The 14456-nt window shown below is 43.6% G+C and overlaps 1 protein-coding gene across 2 annotated transcripts in view; it reads right to left on the bottom strand.

Annotated features, from left to right (window-relative positions):
* The window catches only part of LOC148843734 (uncharacterized), a 75961-nt gene that overhangs the window by 13248 nt on the left and 48257 nt on the right, over positions 1-14456 (bottom strand). For both annotated transcript variants that reach the window (XM_088958022.1, XM_088958023.1), the window contains 2 exons: positions 13944-14107; positions 13781-13836 (listed from right to left, as the gene is read on the bottom strand). In XM_088958022.1, coding sequence (XP_088814148.1) covers positions 13781-13836; positions 13944-14107 — 220 coding nt within the window. The remainder of the gene's footprint in view (positions 1-13780; positions 13837-13943; positions 14108-14456) is intronic.

Raw genomic sequence — 14456 nt, forward strand, 5'->3', positions numbered from 1 at the left:
AAGGGTGTCTCCTTAAATAGGAGATTACAAGAGTCCTAATCTTAGGGAGACTCCTTGCTGATTAGGGAGACCCCCCCCCCTTCTACTCTATCTTGATAACTACTCTATCTTGATAACTGCCCCACTCTCACTACTCTCCCCCTGAAGACAAGAACTCAAACCCCCACTCTCACTACTCTCCCCCTGAGGGGCAACCCGAGGATAATAGGGTGTCCCCTCAAAGAAAGTGACATCCATGGAGACAAACTTCCTCCCGAAGATAGGATCATAACAGCAATAATCCTTTTGAGTTTGTGCATAACCAAGGAAGATGCATTTGGAGGCTTTGGGATCGAACTTGGAGGGATGGGGTCCGAGACGCTGAACAAAGCAAGTGCAACCGAATGTCTTAAGGGGAATACAAAACAACTCCCCACGTGGGTGTAGAAGCGAAAAAGGAGATCGCATATCAAGGACCCTGGAAGGGACTCAATTAATAAGGTATATTGCCATGAGGATAGCATCCCCCCAGAAGCGAATAGGGACATTGGAAGTAAGCATGAGGCTTCTAGCCACTTCCACAATGTGCCTATTCTTCCTCTCGGCAACTCCATTTTGCTGAGGTGTATGAGGGCAAGAGCTCTAGTGGATAACCCCATGATGAAGAAGATAAGATGTCAATGATTTAGCAAAGTATTCATTTGCGTTATCAGATTTGAGAACTTTGATCTTGGCATCAAACTGGGTTATGATCATTTGGTGAAAATTTTGGGTCAGGGAAGGTACCTCATCTCGTGAACGCAAGAGATAAATCCAAGAAAAACGGGTATGGTCATCAACAAATAACAAAAAGTATCTGTACCCACCCATAGAAGGGATATGATAAGGCCCCCAAACATCGGTATGCACAATATCAAAAGAATTATCACTCCTTTTATTACTCAATAAATAAGGCTTTCTACAATGCTTAGCAAACTCACAACTTTCACACTATAGCTGAGACAACTCAATAGACTCAAATAAAGTAGGAATCAAACTCTGTAAAGATCAAAAAGACAAATGAAAGCATAACAAGACTCACACTCTGAGAAACAAAAGACAACTTCTCTACTGACTCTCCCTGACGGAACCGCTCCCCGAGCAGGTAGATCCCATTCGTCTCACGACAAGTCCCAATCACCTTCTGCGTCTCTAAGTCCTGAAAAACACATCGGTCAGGGAAGAAGGTTACTGAGCAGTTCATATGCTTGGCAATACTACTGACTGAAAGAATGTTAGTATCAAGCTTAGGAACATGCAAAACAGATGATAGGGAGATAGTATCTGAAAGCTTAATGTCACCCTTTCCAGAAATAGGAACCAGGGAGCCATCAGCAATAGATACCTTATCCCTACCAGAAGACAAATGGTTAGTAGTAAACAATGAAGGCAAGCTAGTCATGTGATCAGATGCATCTGAGTCTATTACCCAACAAGGTTCAGTAGTGCCTGGAGCTGAGGCATGATAGGCTGAAGCTCGAGTACTTGAATGAGCGAAGGCAGATGTGACAGGGGCTGATGGAGGCTGCGGTGGCTGAGCTGAATTTCCAACCTCCTTTTCTAGCTGTATTAGGGCAGCCCGAACTGCAGCTAAGGTCTCCAAAGATGTTCCTTTTGTGCCAGATGAGGATGTTGAATCAATGTTCATGGCTACATGAGCAGTGCCCTTCTTGTTTCTTAACTTCGCAGGAATCAAGTGGGGATGTAGTTTCCATCATGTCTCTTTTGTATGTTTGGGTTTCTTACAATGTTCACATACTACATCCTTCTTGTCTTCCTTCCTCCTGTCCTTCTCTGAATCACCCCCTGATTTTGGTGTAACCGCTACAAAGACTGATGTAGGTTGCATCATAACCTTCCTTCTGGTCTCTTCACTGTGTACAAATGAGTAAGCCTGAGAGAGAGTCACACTGTCTCTAGTCAAAATCTGTTGCCTCACAATATCATATTCTGAGTTCAGTCCCGCCAAGAACTCAAACACTTTGTTTGTCTCGATGTGCTTTCTATGGGTTTGAGCATACTCTCCCACTCAAGAGTCTCTAAGTGATCAATCTTGTGCCACAGGGACTTCAAGGTAGAGAAGTAGACCGACACCGGTTTCTCTCCTTGTTTAAGGGTGTTCACTTCACATTTCAATTCATATGCTATGGCAACATTAAGGGGTTGGGAGTAAGTTTATTTCATAACATCCCATATCTCCTTAGTTGTCTTTGCCCACAAATAATTCTGGCTAATATGAGGCTGCATAGAATTACACAGCCATGTCATAACCAAGTAGTTTTCTTGCATCCACTTGGTATACGTCGGGTCTCCCTTGGAAGGTCCTTTCATATCTCCTAGGAGGTACCCTAATTTACCTCTTCCACCAATAGCCATCATGGCTGATTGGGCCCATTCCAAATAGTTTGATCCATCAAACTTTACAGTCGTAATCTGACCACCCATCTCAGAAATACCACCATAACTGATGTTCCCAAGACTGCATTCCGCCTGAATTTTAGACTCCATTTCTGTCAAGTCTCAAAACAGCACTTGAATCACCAATCACAATCAAAACAGTATAGGTCTGATCTGTATTCTCAATGTATGTGCACAAAACCAAAATAATTCTGATCTGAAACCAACTAGCCAACACAGCAGTAGTTGTCCGTAGATTTCTAACTCCCTTAGAACTCTGAGAACAGCCTTAAAAAAAAACTGATATGCTAGGGAAAGTTAGGGTTAATCAGTCCTGAAAGGAAGCAATTCAGTCGCACAGTCCAAACTGTATAGATGAGCTTGCAGTAGGGTTAATAAGAAACCCTAGAATCTGATCAGACCTACCAATAAACTTAAGAGTAGCTCTAGGTAGATCACAAGGTTCAGTCAAACACTAGGGCTTGCCGTAGATCACTTTCAAACCCTAGAGTAGAGAGAAACACAGTTCGGCCAGGGTTTGCAGTAAAATCCTAGTGAATCGAAGAGAGAAAGAACTAGAATGGTTCGACCTTCCCCTCCAGATAGGTCCAACCTATCTTCTCTGATAGAACTTCTCTTAAAAGTAAACAACTTACAAGGAAAAAATAGTTCGCTGCCTTCTAGGGTTACCTGAACCCTAGTCTTCTCTGATCCTTCCTGACCACCAACACTCTGCAACCCTAGCAAGTTTCCAACAGCTGCTAGCACCTCTGGCGATCTCCAAGAATCAGTTTGCGAACTCCTTTTCAGCTTTCAGTCCTAGGGAATTCTCATGTCGTCGGCTGGTATTAGACTCACATGAAAAACCCTAACCTGGCTCTGATACCATGTAGGTTTTCAAGACTGCTATTCAGTCTTGACCACTAAGAGATTTCATGTTCGATGAGAAGAAAAGTGAAGAAGTAGAAGAAAGAGTGGTGAAAGAGCAGTAGAACACAGAATTTGAGGAGAAGAACAGAATGCCAATATTCTGCCTCCGCCACTTTAAGTTAATATATATAGGTTATGCTAGTTACATGAAAGGATATATCTGCCCTTGGTGTTTACATCATAACTGCTAACAAATAACAAACAATATAAAACTGAAACTAGAAATAACAGAATAGCAAAATAACTACAGCTGTGACTAGATACATTCTACTCTACGGACAGAGTGGGACCACAGATGTGGGGCCCACATCAATGTTCTCTACACATACCTTCTCCAAGGCAAGAAGAGAGGCAAAGAGGCTTGGATGGCTTTCTAGGGAGAAGCTCTTGTAGTCCTAGACAAAATTCCAGCACTCCAACCATTGCCTACAAGCCAATGAATACTCACCACACTGTTTGTCCACAACTTCGCTTTTTCTAGGGGAAACTTCCATAACTACTTATCCAACAATGCCACATTCCTCTTTTGAATATTCCCTAGGACTAAGCTTTCAAACTCCTTCTGCTCACTAGTTCCCACCTGACCCTATGATCCTTTTTGTCCTCTCCTGGGTCCCACAAAAAATCCCTCATTAGCTTCTCCAACATCTTGGAAATCCTTTATGGCACTTTAAATACTGATATAAAGTAGATCAGAAGGTTGGCTAAGGTAGAGTTTATCAAAGTGACTCTTACACCAAGAGACAAATAATTTCTCTTCCAAGAAGCTAATCTCTTTCAAATCTCTCCACCGCCAGGTTCCAAAAATTTTGTCTCATTGGATTATCCTCAAGGGGCAGCCCTAAGTACTTCACTGCCCAATTGGACAACACACACCCTAAGATGCCTGCACACTCTTCCACCTATCTCCTCTAAATTCACCTTTAAATTCAACATTTCCTCAAAAAGCTGTATAGTGAGTTTCAAGTTCCTCAACCCTCTTTGAATGGTAATCCTTCCCTCATCTTTTGTCAACAGTCCAGTAAACTTGCATTTCTTGGACTGTCACCTGTTAACACCTTTGTCTGGTTCGTTTTTCGACTGATTTTTTATCTCTTGGGTGTTGTTTGACTATTTATATCACTATTACTCAGTTTGACTCTGGTTTGGTTGGATGACAGCCTTGTTTTGTCCTTCTTTTGGCCTTGAGTTCATAGCTATTATTCTTCTGGACTGTGGTTATTCATTAGAATGGCTGACAAGGTTGATGTTATCCCGATGAAATTTGATTGAACTAATTACAGCATGTGGAAATTCCACTTTGATTTTTTTGTTGAAGCAAAAAGCTTGGAAAGTAATCTAAATGGCAAAGTTACTAAACCAGATGAATTTGAAGCCAAAGCTTACCAGAAATGGAAGCTTGATAATGGAAAATTGGTGTCTTGGATTTTAAGTTTTATACAGACCTATATTGCTGTACCTATGCAAAGAATGCGAACAGCCTATGAAATGTATGCTTATCTGAAGAAAGTTAATCATCAATCAAATACGTCTAGATGGTATCAGATCGAATCTGAAATATTTGCTTATTGTCAGGGGGACAGAAAGATAACAAGTATTATGCCAAATTTCTAGACTTATGGGCAAAATATGAGTTAATACATATTGACCCTTCAGATTCTCCTACATGTGTCCAATATCTTCAAAAACATTTTGAAAAACGAAAGGTGAATCATTTTCTCATGAGGCTTAGACCTGAGTATGAGATAATTAGGTCTAATATTTTGAGTAGAGGAACTCTTCTAGACTTGGATTCAGTGATGGGGGAACTTCTAAGTAGTACAAGTTAGTGCTACGAGTGTAAAGGATTTGGCAATGTTGCATCCCATTACAAGAAGAATGTTGTACATATTGCAAATAGCATGGTCACATTATTCCAAACCGTCCTATCCGACCACCCAAAAACGCTCAAAATAAAAGTCAGCCACATGCATATCAGGTAACAAAGGGACATCGAAAGCCTAGCACAGACACATGGCATCTGTAGGAGTGTTGTCGACCGATTCACGAGCTGGACATCGGAAGCCTAGCACGGCCTCCGGTTGGGAAGAATCACCTCAGGGATTGTGAGTCCATCTCGTCGAGAGATGTGCAACCTGAGGAATGACATGTCCCGAGTTCCCGCGAAGTCCCGCTCAAAGAGAGACATCAAACGACTATCGAGTTGTGGTCTGGGAAGCAGTTCCCACCGAGACAAATTGCTGGCAAAGGCAAGCACAGAAATCCACCATGTGTCCGGAAGTGACCATTTGGCAACCCATGCAAACAGAATAACCAACACGTAAGACAACACCATCAATCAATGGGTCCCAAGCACACACCATGCATTCATAATGTGGCACACAGGTCAGCCAATTATGCTGCACTCGAGCACCAGGTGGCCCTGGTTGAGCTCCAGGTGGCCTAACTGATCTCCAAGTGGTCCTGGCCAAACCCCTAGGTGACTTGATTGATCTCCGGGTGGCCAAACAGGGTTCCAGGTGTCCTGGAGCCAAAATTTGGGTATCCTAACAGAGCCCCAGGTGTTCAAGGCCAAATACCAAGTGTCTCGAAGTGTAACAGATGTCCCACACTTATCCAACACATATGCTCCTGACATGCATCTGAAGCCTACATGAAGGTCAGAATAGTGTTCAATTCATACCGTCCTTAAATAGGTTGATATTCTCTAACACACCCCCTCAAACGAAATCCCATTGGGCTTGAAGCGTGAGCAAGCATAGTCCCACCCATACCTTGTGCTGAAACTTATCTAATTATAACGGGGGTAACGAGGATCGAACATTAGACCACTTGGTCAAAATGGCTTTGATACCATGTCAAAGAATCATTCAACCTAAAAGCTAAAGCTGTTAGGTGAGGTCCTTGAATAGGTTGATATTCTCTAACACATACTTTATGATTCATGGAATTCTCACATACCCCCATGGATAGCTCAATGCACTGACTTGATCGTCAGAGCTTCACCTCGGGCCCTCTGACCTTGCTTCTCCCTTTGCAGGCAAACTCCGATCATTCGCCCAATGAAACTTCTTGGGGGCATCCATGGCGCTCCCCTTCTCTTGAGGAACTTCGAGTAGTCTCCCGCGAGGAGTTCAAAGATCTGGTGCAAAGGGTTAGGGACATGAACCTCAAAGTTCATGCAAGAGATGAGCTCATGCAGATTGTTAGGCAAGCAACATGAGATGCAACAATGGAAGCACAACAGAACCAATAGCCGCCACCACTTCCTAGAGACCATCCAATGCAGCCAATTCAGCAAAACCAGGTTGTACAACCCGTCTAGCAGATACAACAAGACCAACCGATTCCACCACCACCTCCGACAGTCGACCCTCCAACTTGACATAGTGAAGGGCGCCCAAAACGAAGAGACAGATCGCTATCTCGCCATGATCAACATCGAGGAGAGCGGACCAAGAAAAGAAGAGGCGAAGGATGGGACCGACATTACAGGCACCACCGACGATCGGATCCACCTGCTCAGGGCTCATATGTCTCTAGGGAGATGAGGAGATCAAACTCCTCCCCCTAGGACAGATCACTCGCGAGCATTTAAGCAACTCAGGATGTGTCGGCATCATTCACTAGCAGGTAACCGAGGTGAGTGAAGGGAGCGCCTTGATAGGCATAACCCCACTCACCAAGAAGTAGTAAGTTCACCAGTATTGTACCCAACCTAGCAAGAGTATCCCCCCTTGTTCCAAAGATTTTGTTGGAACCACGACCTCCGGGGTTTAAAACCCCAACCTCTGAGACGTACAATGGTACAACTGATCCAGTAGACCACATAGAGAGCTTTCAAGCTCTAATGTTGTTCCGTGGAGCCTCAGAAGCTAGCATGTGCTTGGCCTTTCCCACTACCTTTAGGAAAGCAATCATGGAGTTCTTGGACACATCAACAAAGTACATGAATGTCGAGGAGGGGTTCCAGATGAAGAAAGATCACAAAGACAAGAAGCGTAGATGAGACGGCAAAGACAGAGGATGAAAGAAGACCAAGGGGTCATCAGTGCGATCTCGAACTCCACCTCGAAAGTTTGAGACATATAGTCCCTTGAACGCCCCTCGAGATCAGATTCTAATGCAGATACAAAGCGAGGAGTTCCTAAAATGACTGAAACGACTGAAGGAGAACCTAGCCAAGCAAAACTAGAAGTACTGCAAATTCCACCGGACAGTTGGTCATGACATGAAGGACTGTCATGACCAAAAAAACGAAATAGAACTAATGGCAAGAGGTTATCAAAAGCATTTCCTGAAGGAGAACCGAATAGTAGACAAGCAAAAAGAGGAAGATGATGTGGATGACCTCCAAGATGGAATCACAGGTATAATGTCACTGTAGGAGGCTCGACGGTAGTTGGATGCAGCCAGACCGTGAGAAGAGCTCTAGTGCGAAAACTGTGAACCGACCAGGGAGGTCGACCCAAGAAGAAACCCAAGACCAATGAGCCCATTGTATTCATTGATGATGACCTAAAGGATGTACGGTTTCCAAATGACGATGCCTTGGTCGTCAGCATGACAGTAGCAAACTACCTGGTAAAGAGGATTTTAATTGATTCTAGAAGTTCAACTGATATTCTGTTTTTGACAGCTTACGAACAGATGAAGCTGGATAAGAAAAGAGTTGCCCCGACCGACTAGCCTTTTGTCGGCTTCTCAAGGGATGTGGTAAGACTAGTTGGGAAAATTTTCCTGCCGGTAACAGCAGGGACCGCGTTGAGATAGGCTAGTGTAATGACGGAATTTCTTGTCATCAACTCATCATCACCTTATAACATCATTTTTGGCAAACCTTTGCTCCATGCTCTCCACGTTGTGGTCTCGACATACCACTTGACGATGAAATTTCCTACCAAGAACAGCGTGGGGGCAGTATGGGGCAATCGACTCGAATCTCAGCATTGCCACATGACGATGCTTAAGGGGAAACAACTCGTGAAGGAAGAAAAGCCAAGGAAGCAAAAAAAGAAACCGACCATAGAAGACAAGGAGACAATAGTTGTTGATCTAGACCAACCAACCAAGGAGAATACCAGTCGAGCTCAGACTGTGGCAATACCCATCTCAGTGATGAAGCCTAACAAGACAATTCAGATTGGTTCTCTCCTCCCTCCAGACCTACGAGATGAGTTGGTAAGACTTTTATGTTTAAATTTTGATATTTGCTTGGCCCGCGACTGACATGCTAGGGATCGACCCTTCGGTCATAACTCGTAGGCTTAATGTCAACCCAAATGTCAGACCTATAGTGCAGAAAAGGCGGAAGTTCGCCCCTTTGTGTTTAAAGGCGATCGAGGAGGAGCTCTGGAAGCTGTTGAACACCGACTTCATCAGGTAGGTGGAGTACCCGAACTAGGTCAGCAATGGCAGATCTGTATTGATTACACTAACTTGAACAGAGCTTGCCCTAAAGACTGCTTCCCTTTACCTCACATAGACCGCTTCGTCGACGCGACCTTAGGATATGAGCTTCTCAGCTCCATGGATGCATTTTTTGGATATAATATGATTTTGATGGACATGGATGATGAAGAAAAGACATCTTTTGTAACTGAAATGGGTTTATTTTGTTATAAAGTAATTCCCATTGGTTTAAAGAATGTTGAGGCCACATAACAAAGACTTGTAAACAAAATTTTCAAGGAATTAATAGGAAAGAATGTTGAAGTCTATGTCGATAATATGGTGGATAAAAGTCGAGTTGCATATAATCATGTAAGCAACCTAAATGAGATATTCGGGGTGTTGAGGGAGTATCAAATTAACTCAACCCTAATAAGTGTGTCTTCGATGCCACCTCGGGAAAATTCCTGGGATTCGTGACGTGGCATCGAAGCTAACCCTAGAAAGGTTCAAGTTATTCTACATATGCGACCTCCGAGGTCTATTAAAGAAGTTCAACAGCTAACAGGTCGGGTGGCTGCCCTTAGCCAATTTATCTTGAAGCTCAGAGGTTGGTGTTTACCATTCTTCAAGGGCATCATAAAAGCTAAGGACTTTGAATGGACACAAGAGTGTCAGAGTGCCGAAGTCATAAGCTCAATGACGACACCAGAACCTAGACGAAGTCATAAGCTCGATGACGACACCAAAACCTAAAGAGGTGTTCTTTCTATATGTCTGCTAGTGACGAAGTCATAAGCTCGATGCTCACATGGGAGGTATATCGGGTCCAACGCCCCATTTATTTTTTCAGCAAGGTGCTACAGAACATCAAGACCAGATACGCAAACAAAGAAAAATTGGCTATGCCCTAATCATCTTAGCTATAAAACTCCGACCTTATTTTCAGGTACACACCATTGTGGTCCTTATTGACCAACCACTTCAGCAGGTGTTAGCAAAGCCAAAGGTCTTGAGAAGATTGGTCAAATGGTCTGTTGAACTCAGCGAATTCGATGTGAGATATGAACCCTGACCTGTGATCAAGGCACAAGCATTGGCCAACTTTATTGTAGAATACACTTTTAAACTAGAGCAGCACACCTCGGAGTAGGAATCCACCAGCTCGAAACCTATTCCTGATGCAGACCCATCGACGACCTAGACCTTACATGTAAACGGGTCGTCCAACTGAAAGGGTAGTGGCACCGAACTTAATTTACTTGGACCGAAAGAAGAGATTAAATTAGAATATGCACTATGCTTCAAGTTCAAGGCATCCAACAATGTGGTTGAGTATAAAGAACTGATTGTCGGGCTAAACTTGGCCAGAGAAGTTGGAGTGATAAAGCTCGTAATGTATAGTGACTCCTAGCTCGTAGTCAACCAAGTGACAGGACTCTACGAGGCTTAAGAGCCCACTGTGGCCAAGTATCATGCAAAGGTATGGGGATTACTCCCCCACTTTGAAGAGTTCCACATCCTCCAGATTCCTAGGTCAGGGAACGCACAAGCATATGCGTTATCAAGATTAGCTGGCTTGGCACAGATCAATTCTCGGACAACCGTAAACGTCGAAGATTTGCATCGGCCTAGCATTTTGAATACTCCTACTGTCGAGGTCTCTCCAGTGTTGGCACCCGAACCGAGCTGGATGGATTCGACACTGTGTTACATGCAAACAAGTGCTCTGTCATCATATTGGATGCAAGCCAAACGAATACAGAGAAAATCAGCCCAACAAACCATCATCAGGGACCAATTATACTAGAAGTCATTCACCTTGCCAAACCTTAGATGTCTCAGGCCTTCTAAAGCTGAACATGTACTTCGAGATATCCATGCAGAGATGTACGGAGCACACACGGGGGGCAGGTGACTGGCTCAAAAAGCATTGCAGTAGGGATATTATTGGCCCACCATGAAGGCTGTTAAACTTCACTTTGTTCAGAGGTGTGATCATTGCCAGCGCCATGAAAACATCCCTCGCCAGCTCGAGGCCGACCTCCAATACCATGTCAGTCTGTGGCCATTTGCGCAGTGGGTAGTCGACTTATTAGGACCCTTTCCACTAGCAACAGGGCAATGCAAGCAGCTCATAGTCACCATTGATTACTTTACAAAGTGGGTAGAAGTTGAGCCGTTGGCTATGGTTACATCTCGCAATATACAGAACTTCGTGTGGAAGAACATCATTTGCAGGTTAGGCCTACCTCAAGTTCTTGTCTCGGATGCCTTGAACCCAAAGCATAGTGCATATTCTAATTTAATCACTTCTTTCGTCCTTTGTCTTCTCTGTCTCGTCTACGCTTCTTGTCTTTGTGATCTTTCTTCATCTAGAACGGCTCCTCGGCATTTATGTACTTTATTGCTCTGTCCATGAACTCCTTCATGTTGTAGCAAGGTATCTACGTCAGTGAAAACCCGAAATATTTATCCCTAATACCTCGCATCACTACTACCAACTTGACGGCAGGTTCAAGGCCACACACTTCCAATGCATCGTTCTTAAATCTCTACACGTAAGCCCACAAGCTCCCTCTGGCCTTTTGCTTGATGTGCATCAGGATCACCGCCATCTTTTGACATTTGCGACTCGTAGCAAAGTGAGTAATGAACAGGTTTGAAAACTAGGTCCAACGTTTTATGGACTAAGGGGACAGCCCAAAATACCATAGCCTAACTGCTTTCCTAAAGGTAGTGGGAAAGTCCAAGCACATACTGGCTTCCAAGGCTCCATGGAACAACATTAGAGCTTGAAAGCTCTCTATGTGGTCTACCGGATCGGTTGTACCATCGTACGTCTCAAAGGTCGGGGCTTTAAACCCCATAGGTAGTGGTTCCAACAAAATCTCTGGAACAAGGGGGGATGCTCTTGCCAGGTTGGGTACAGTATTGGTGGCTTACCACTACTTGGTGAGCAGGGTTAAGCCTATCAAGGCGCTCACCTCGGTTACCTATTGGTGAATGATGCTGACACCTCTTGAGTTGCTCAGATGCTCGCGATTGATCTGTCATGGAGGAGTTTGATCTGCTCATCTCCCCGGAGAAATACAAGCCCCGAGCAAGTGGAACCGACCACTGATGGTTCCTATCATGTCGGTCCCGTCTTTTGTCTCCACTTCTCTCGATACGCTCTCCCCGGTGTCGATCATGGTGAGACAGTGACCTGTCTCTTTGTTTAAGGCTCCCTTCACTGTGTCAAGCTGGAGGGTTAACTGGCAAAGGCGACGGTGGAACTAGTTGGTGTTGTTGTATCTGTTGGACGAGCTATACGACCCGATTTTGCTGAATTGGCTGCACTGGATGGTCTCCAGGAGGTGGCAGCGACAGTTGGTTCTATTGTGCTTCCATTGTTGCATCTCACGTTGCTTGCCTGACAATCCACATGAGCTCACCTCTCGCATGAAATCTGAGGTTCATGTTCCTAACTATCTGCACCAAATCTTTGAACTCCTTGCGGTAGACTCCCCGGCGTCCCTTAAGAGAAGGGGAGCGTCGAGGATGCCCCCAAGAAGTCTCATCGGGGGAACGATGGGAAGTTCGGTGGGTGTGTCTAGAAGTTTGTGACATGCCGGTAGAGTTGAAGGTAACTTTGAAGATGGCTTTTTGTCCAAGGAATTCCCACAGACGATGCCAATTGATGCCGTCAAAAGTCATCAAGGCCCTCAAAGCGGCTCAGAGTTTGCCTACAAAGGGAGAAGCAAGGTCAGAGGGCCCGGGGTGATCTCCCAAGGTTGTAACTCTAATGATCAAGTCAGTGCACCAAGTTGTCCAAGGGGGTAGGTGAGAATTCAGTGAAGCACAAAGTATGAATTGAATGCCATTCTGACCTTTATATAGGCTTCAGATGCATGTTAGGAGCATTAGTGTTGGATAAGTGTGGGACATTTGTCGCACCTCGAGACACCTAGTATTTGGCCTTGAACACCTGGGGCTAGGTCAGGATACCCAGAGCTCGGCTCCAGGACACCTAGAGCCCTATTAGGCCACCTGGAAATTAGTCAAACGACCCGGCCACCTAGTACTCGAGTGTAGCATGCTTGGCTGACCTGTGTGCCACGCTATGTATGCATGGTGTGGGCCCAAGACCCACTAATTGACGGAGTTGTCTTACATATCGACTATTCTATTGCATGGGCTGCCAAATGGGAACTACTTTCCCAGACCACGGCTCAATAGTCATCTGAGGTCGCTCTTTGATCGGGACTTCGTGGGAACTCGGGGCAGCTCGTTCCTCAGGTTGCACATCTCTTAATGAGATGGGCTCACAATCCCCAAGGTGATTCTTCCTGACCCGAGGTCAAGATGGGCTCACAATCCAGCTCATGAATCAATGAACAGCTCGCCTATGGATGCCACGTGTCCAGATACCCATAGGTCAGTTTTACTCCCATGATAGAATGAGTTCAAGAAAAACTTAAACTCATAAAAAATGCAAATGATGCTAATAGATCAAGCATATTAATAATAAATTATTAAACAAGAGCTCAAATCACTAAGTGGTTAAATCACACAAAAAAATAACAATACTTATTCAAACTTCAAAGTAAACAGTGTGTGTGTTTGCAGCACATTATATATATAAAGAGAGAGAGAGAGAGAGAGAGAGAGAGAGAGGAAGAGAATTAACTACAAACAACCTTATTAACCCAAAATGGGCTACTTATAATAGTAACCTAATATTGTTCCCAACTATTCAGCGCACTAGAAGCAATGAACTGGATAGACAGGGATATAACTATAGTTTTTTGTCAGCTTATAACTATCTTTGTACTCCATAGTTTAGACTGACTCCTGTAGTCAGGTTTTTTTCTGTGAAATGAAATTCAGTTATTATGAAGAAAAAGGAGATATAATTACTTATCTATTCCCAGTAAAAAGTCACATTAAAAAGGAGATATAATTGCCTGAGTTCTAACTTTATGGCTACATAGAAAAATTTTCTGGTATTTTAATTTTCAATTGTTCATAAAAAGAAAACTTCAACAATGAAAATAGATACGATCATAATTTGCATTGGCATAAGCAACTCGACGTTTGAATGAGCGTAATGCTGACCTGCATAGAGAAAAAATGATGATATCACCAGCAATGCAAGTAGCAGAACAATCCATGATTAGCCATCTAAAATAACAAACAGTATTCATAGATTAGTAAATACTCACAAAAATTTTAGATCATCACAATCATTAACCATTTGAAGTAGAAGAGGAGGCTTCCCATTATCACTGTCAGTTAGGAAGAGATGCTTCCCAGTCCGTCCAACAATCCAATGTGCTGTCTGTGATGCCCTCTTTTCCAAAAAAGGAACACCACAAAGGAATGGGAGCTGCACAAGCAACACAAAATATAAAGGGAAAGGAAGGAGAAAAAGAAAAAATCCAAAACAAGATTTCAAATTCAACAGATAAACTTTTCAAGGCAGATCAAAGTTGCACATAGACAGGTGAAATTACTAAAACAAACATGCCCACAAACAATTTTCATAAGAGAAGTTAGAATTATCAACAAAAACTAAAATGACACTGCCATTTTCTATCAACCACATTTAGTAGCGTTCGATGCTTAGGAATAGGTGTTATCTACAGTTCTACACCATCCCAAATTTCTTTGATTTTTTCCCATAAATAATATCTATTGATGTAAGGTTACATTGATATTTTTTGAGTAACAGAAAG

This window comes from Nelumbo lutea, chromosome 8 (assembly GCF_056320005.1).
Source record: "Nelumbo lutea isolate HS-2025 chromosome 8, American lotus-T2T, whole genome shotgun sequence".
Lineage (NCBI taxonomy): Eukaryota > Viridiplantae > Streptophyta > Magnoliopsida > Proteales > Nelumbonaceae > Nelumbo > Nelumbo lutea.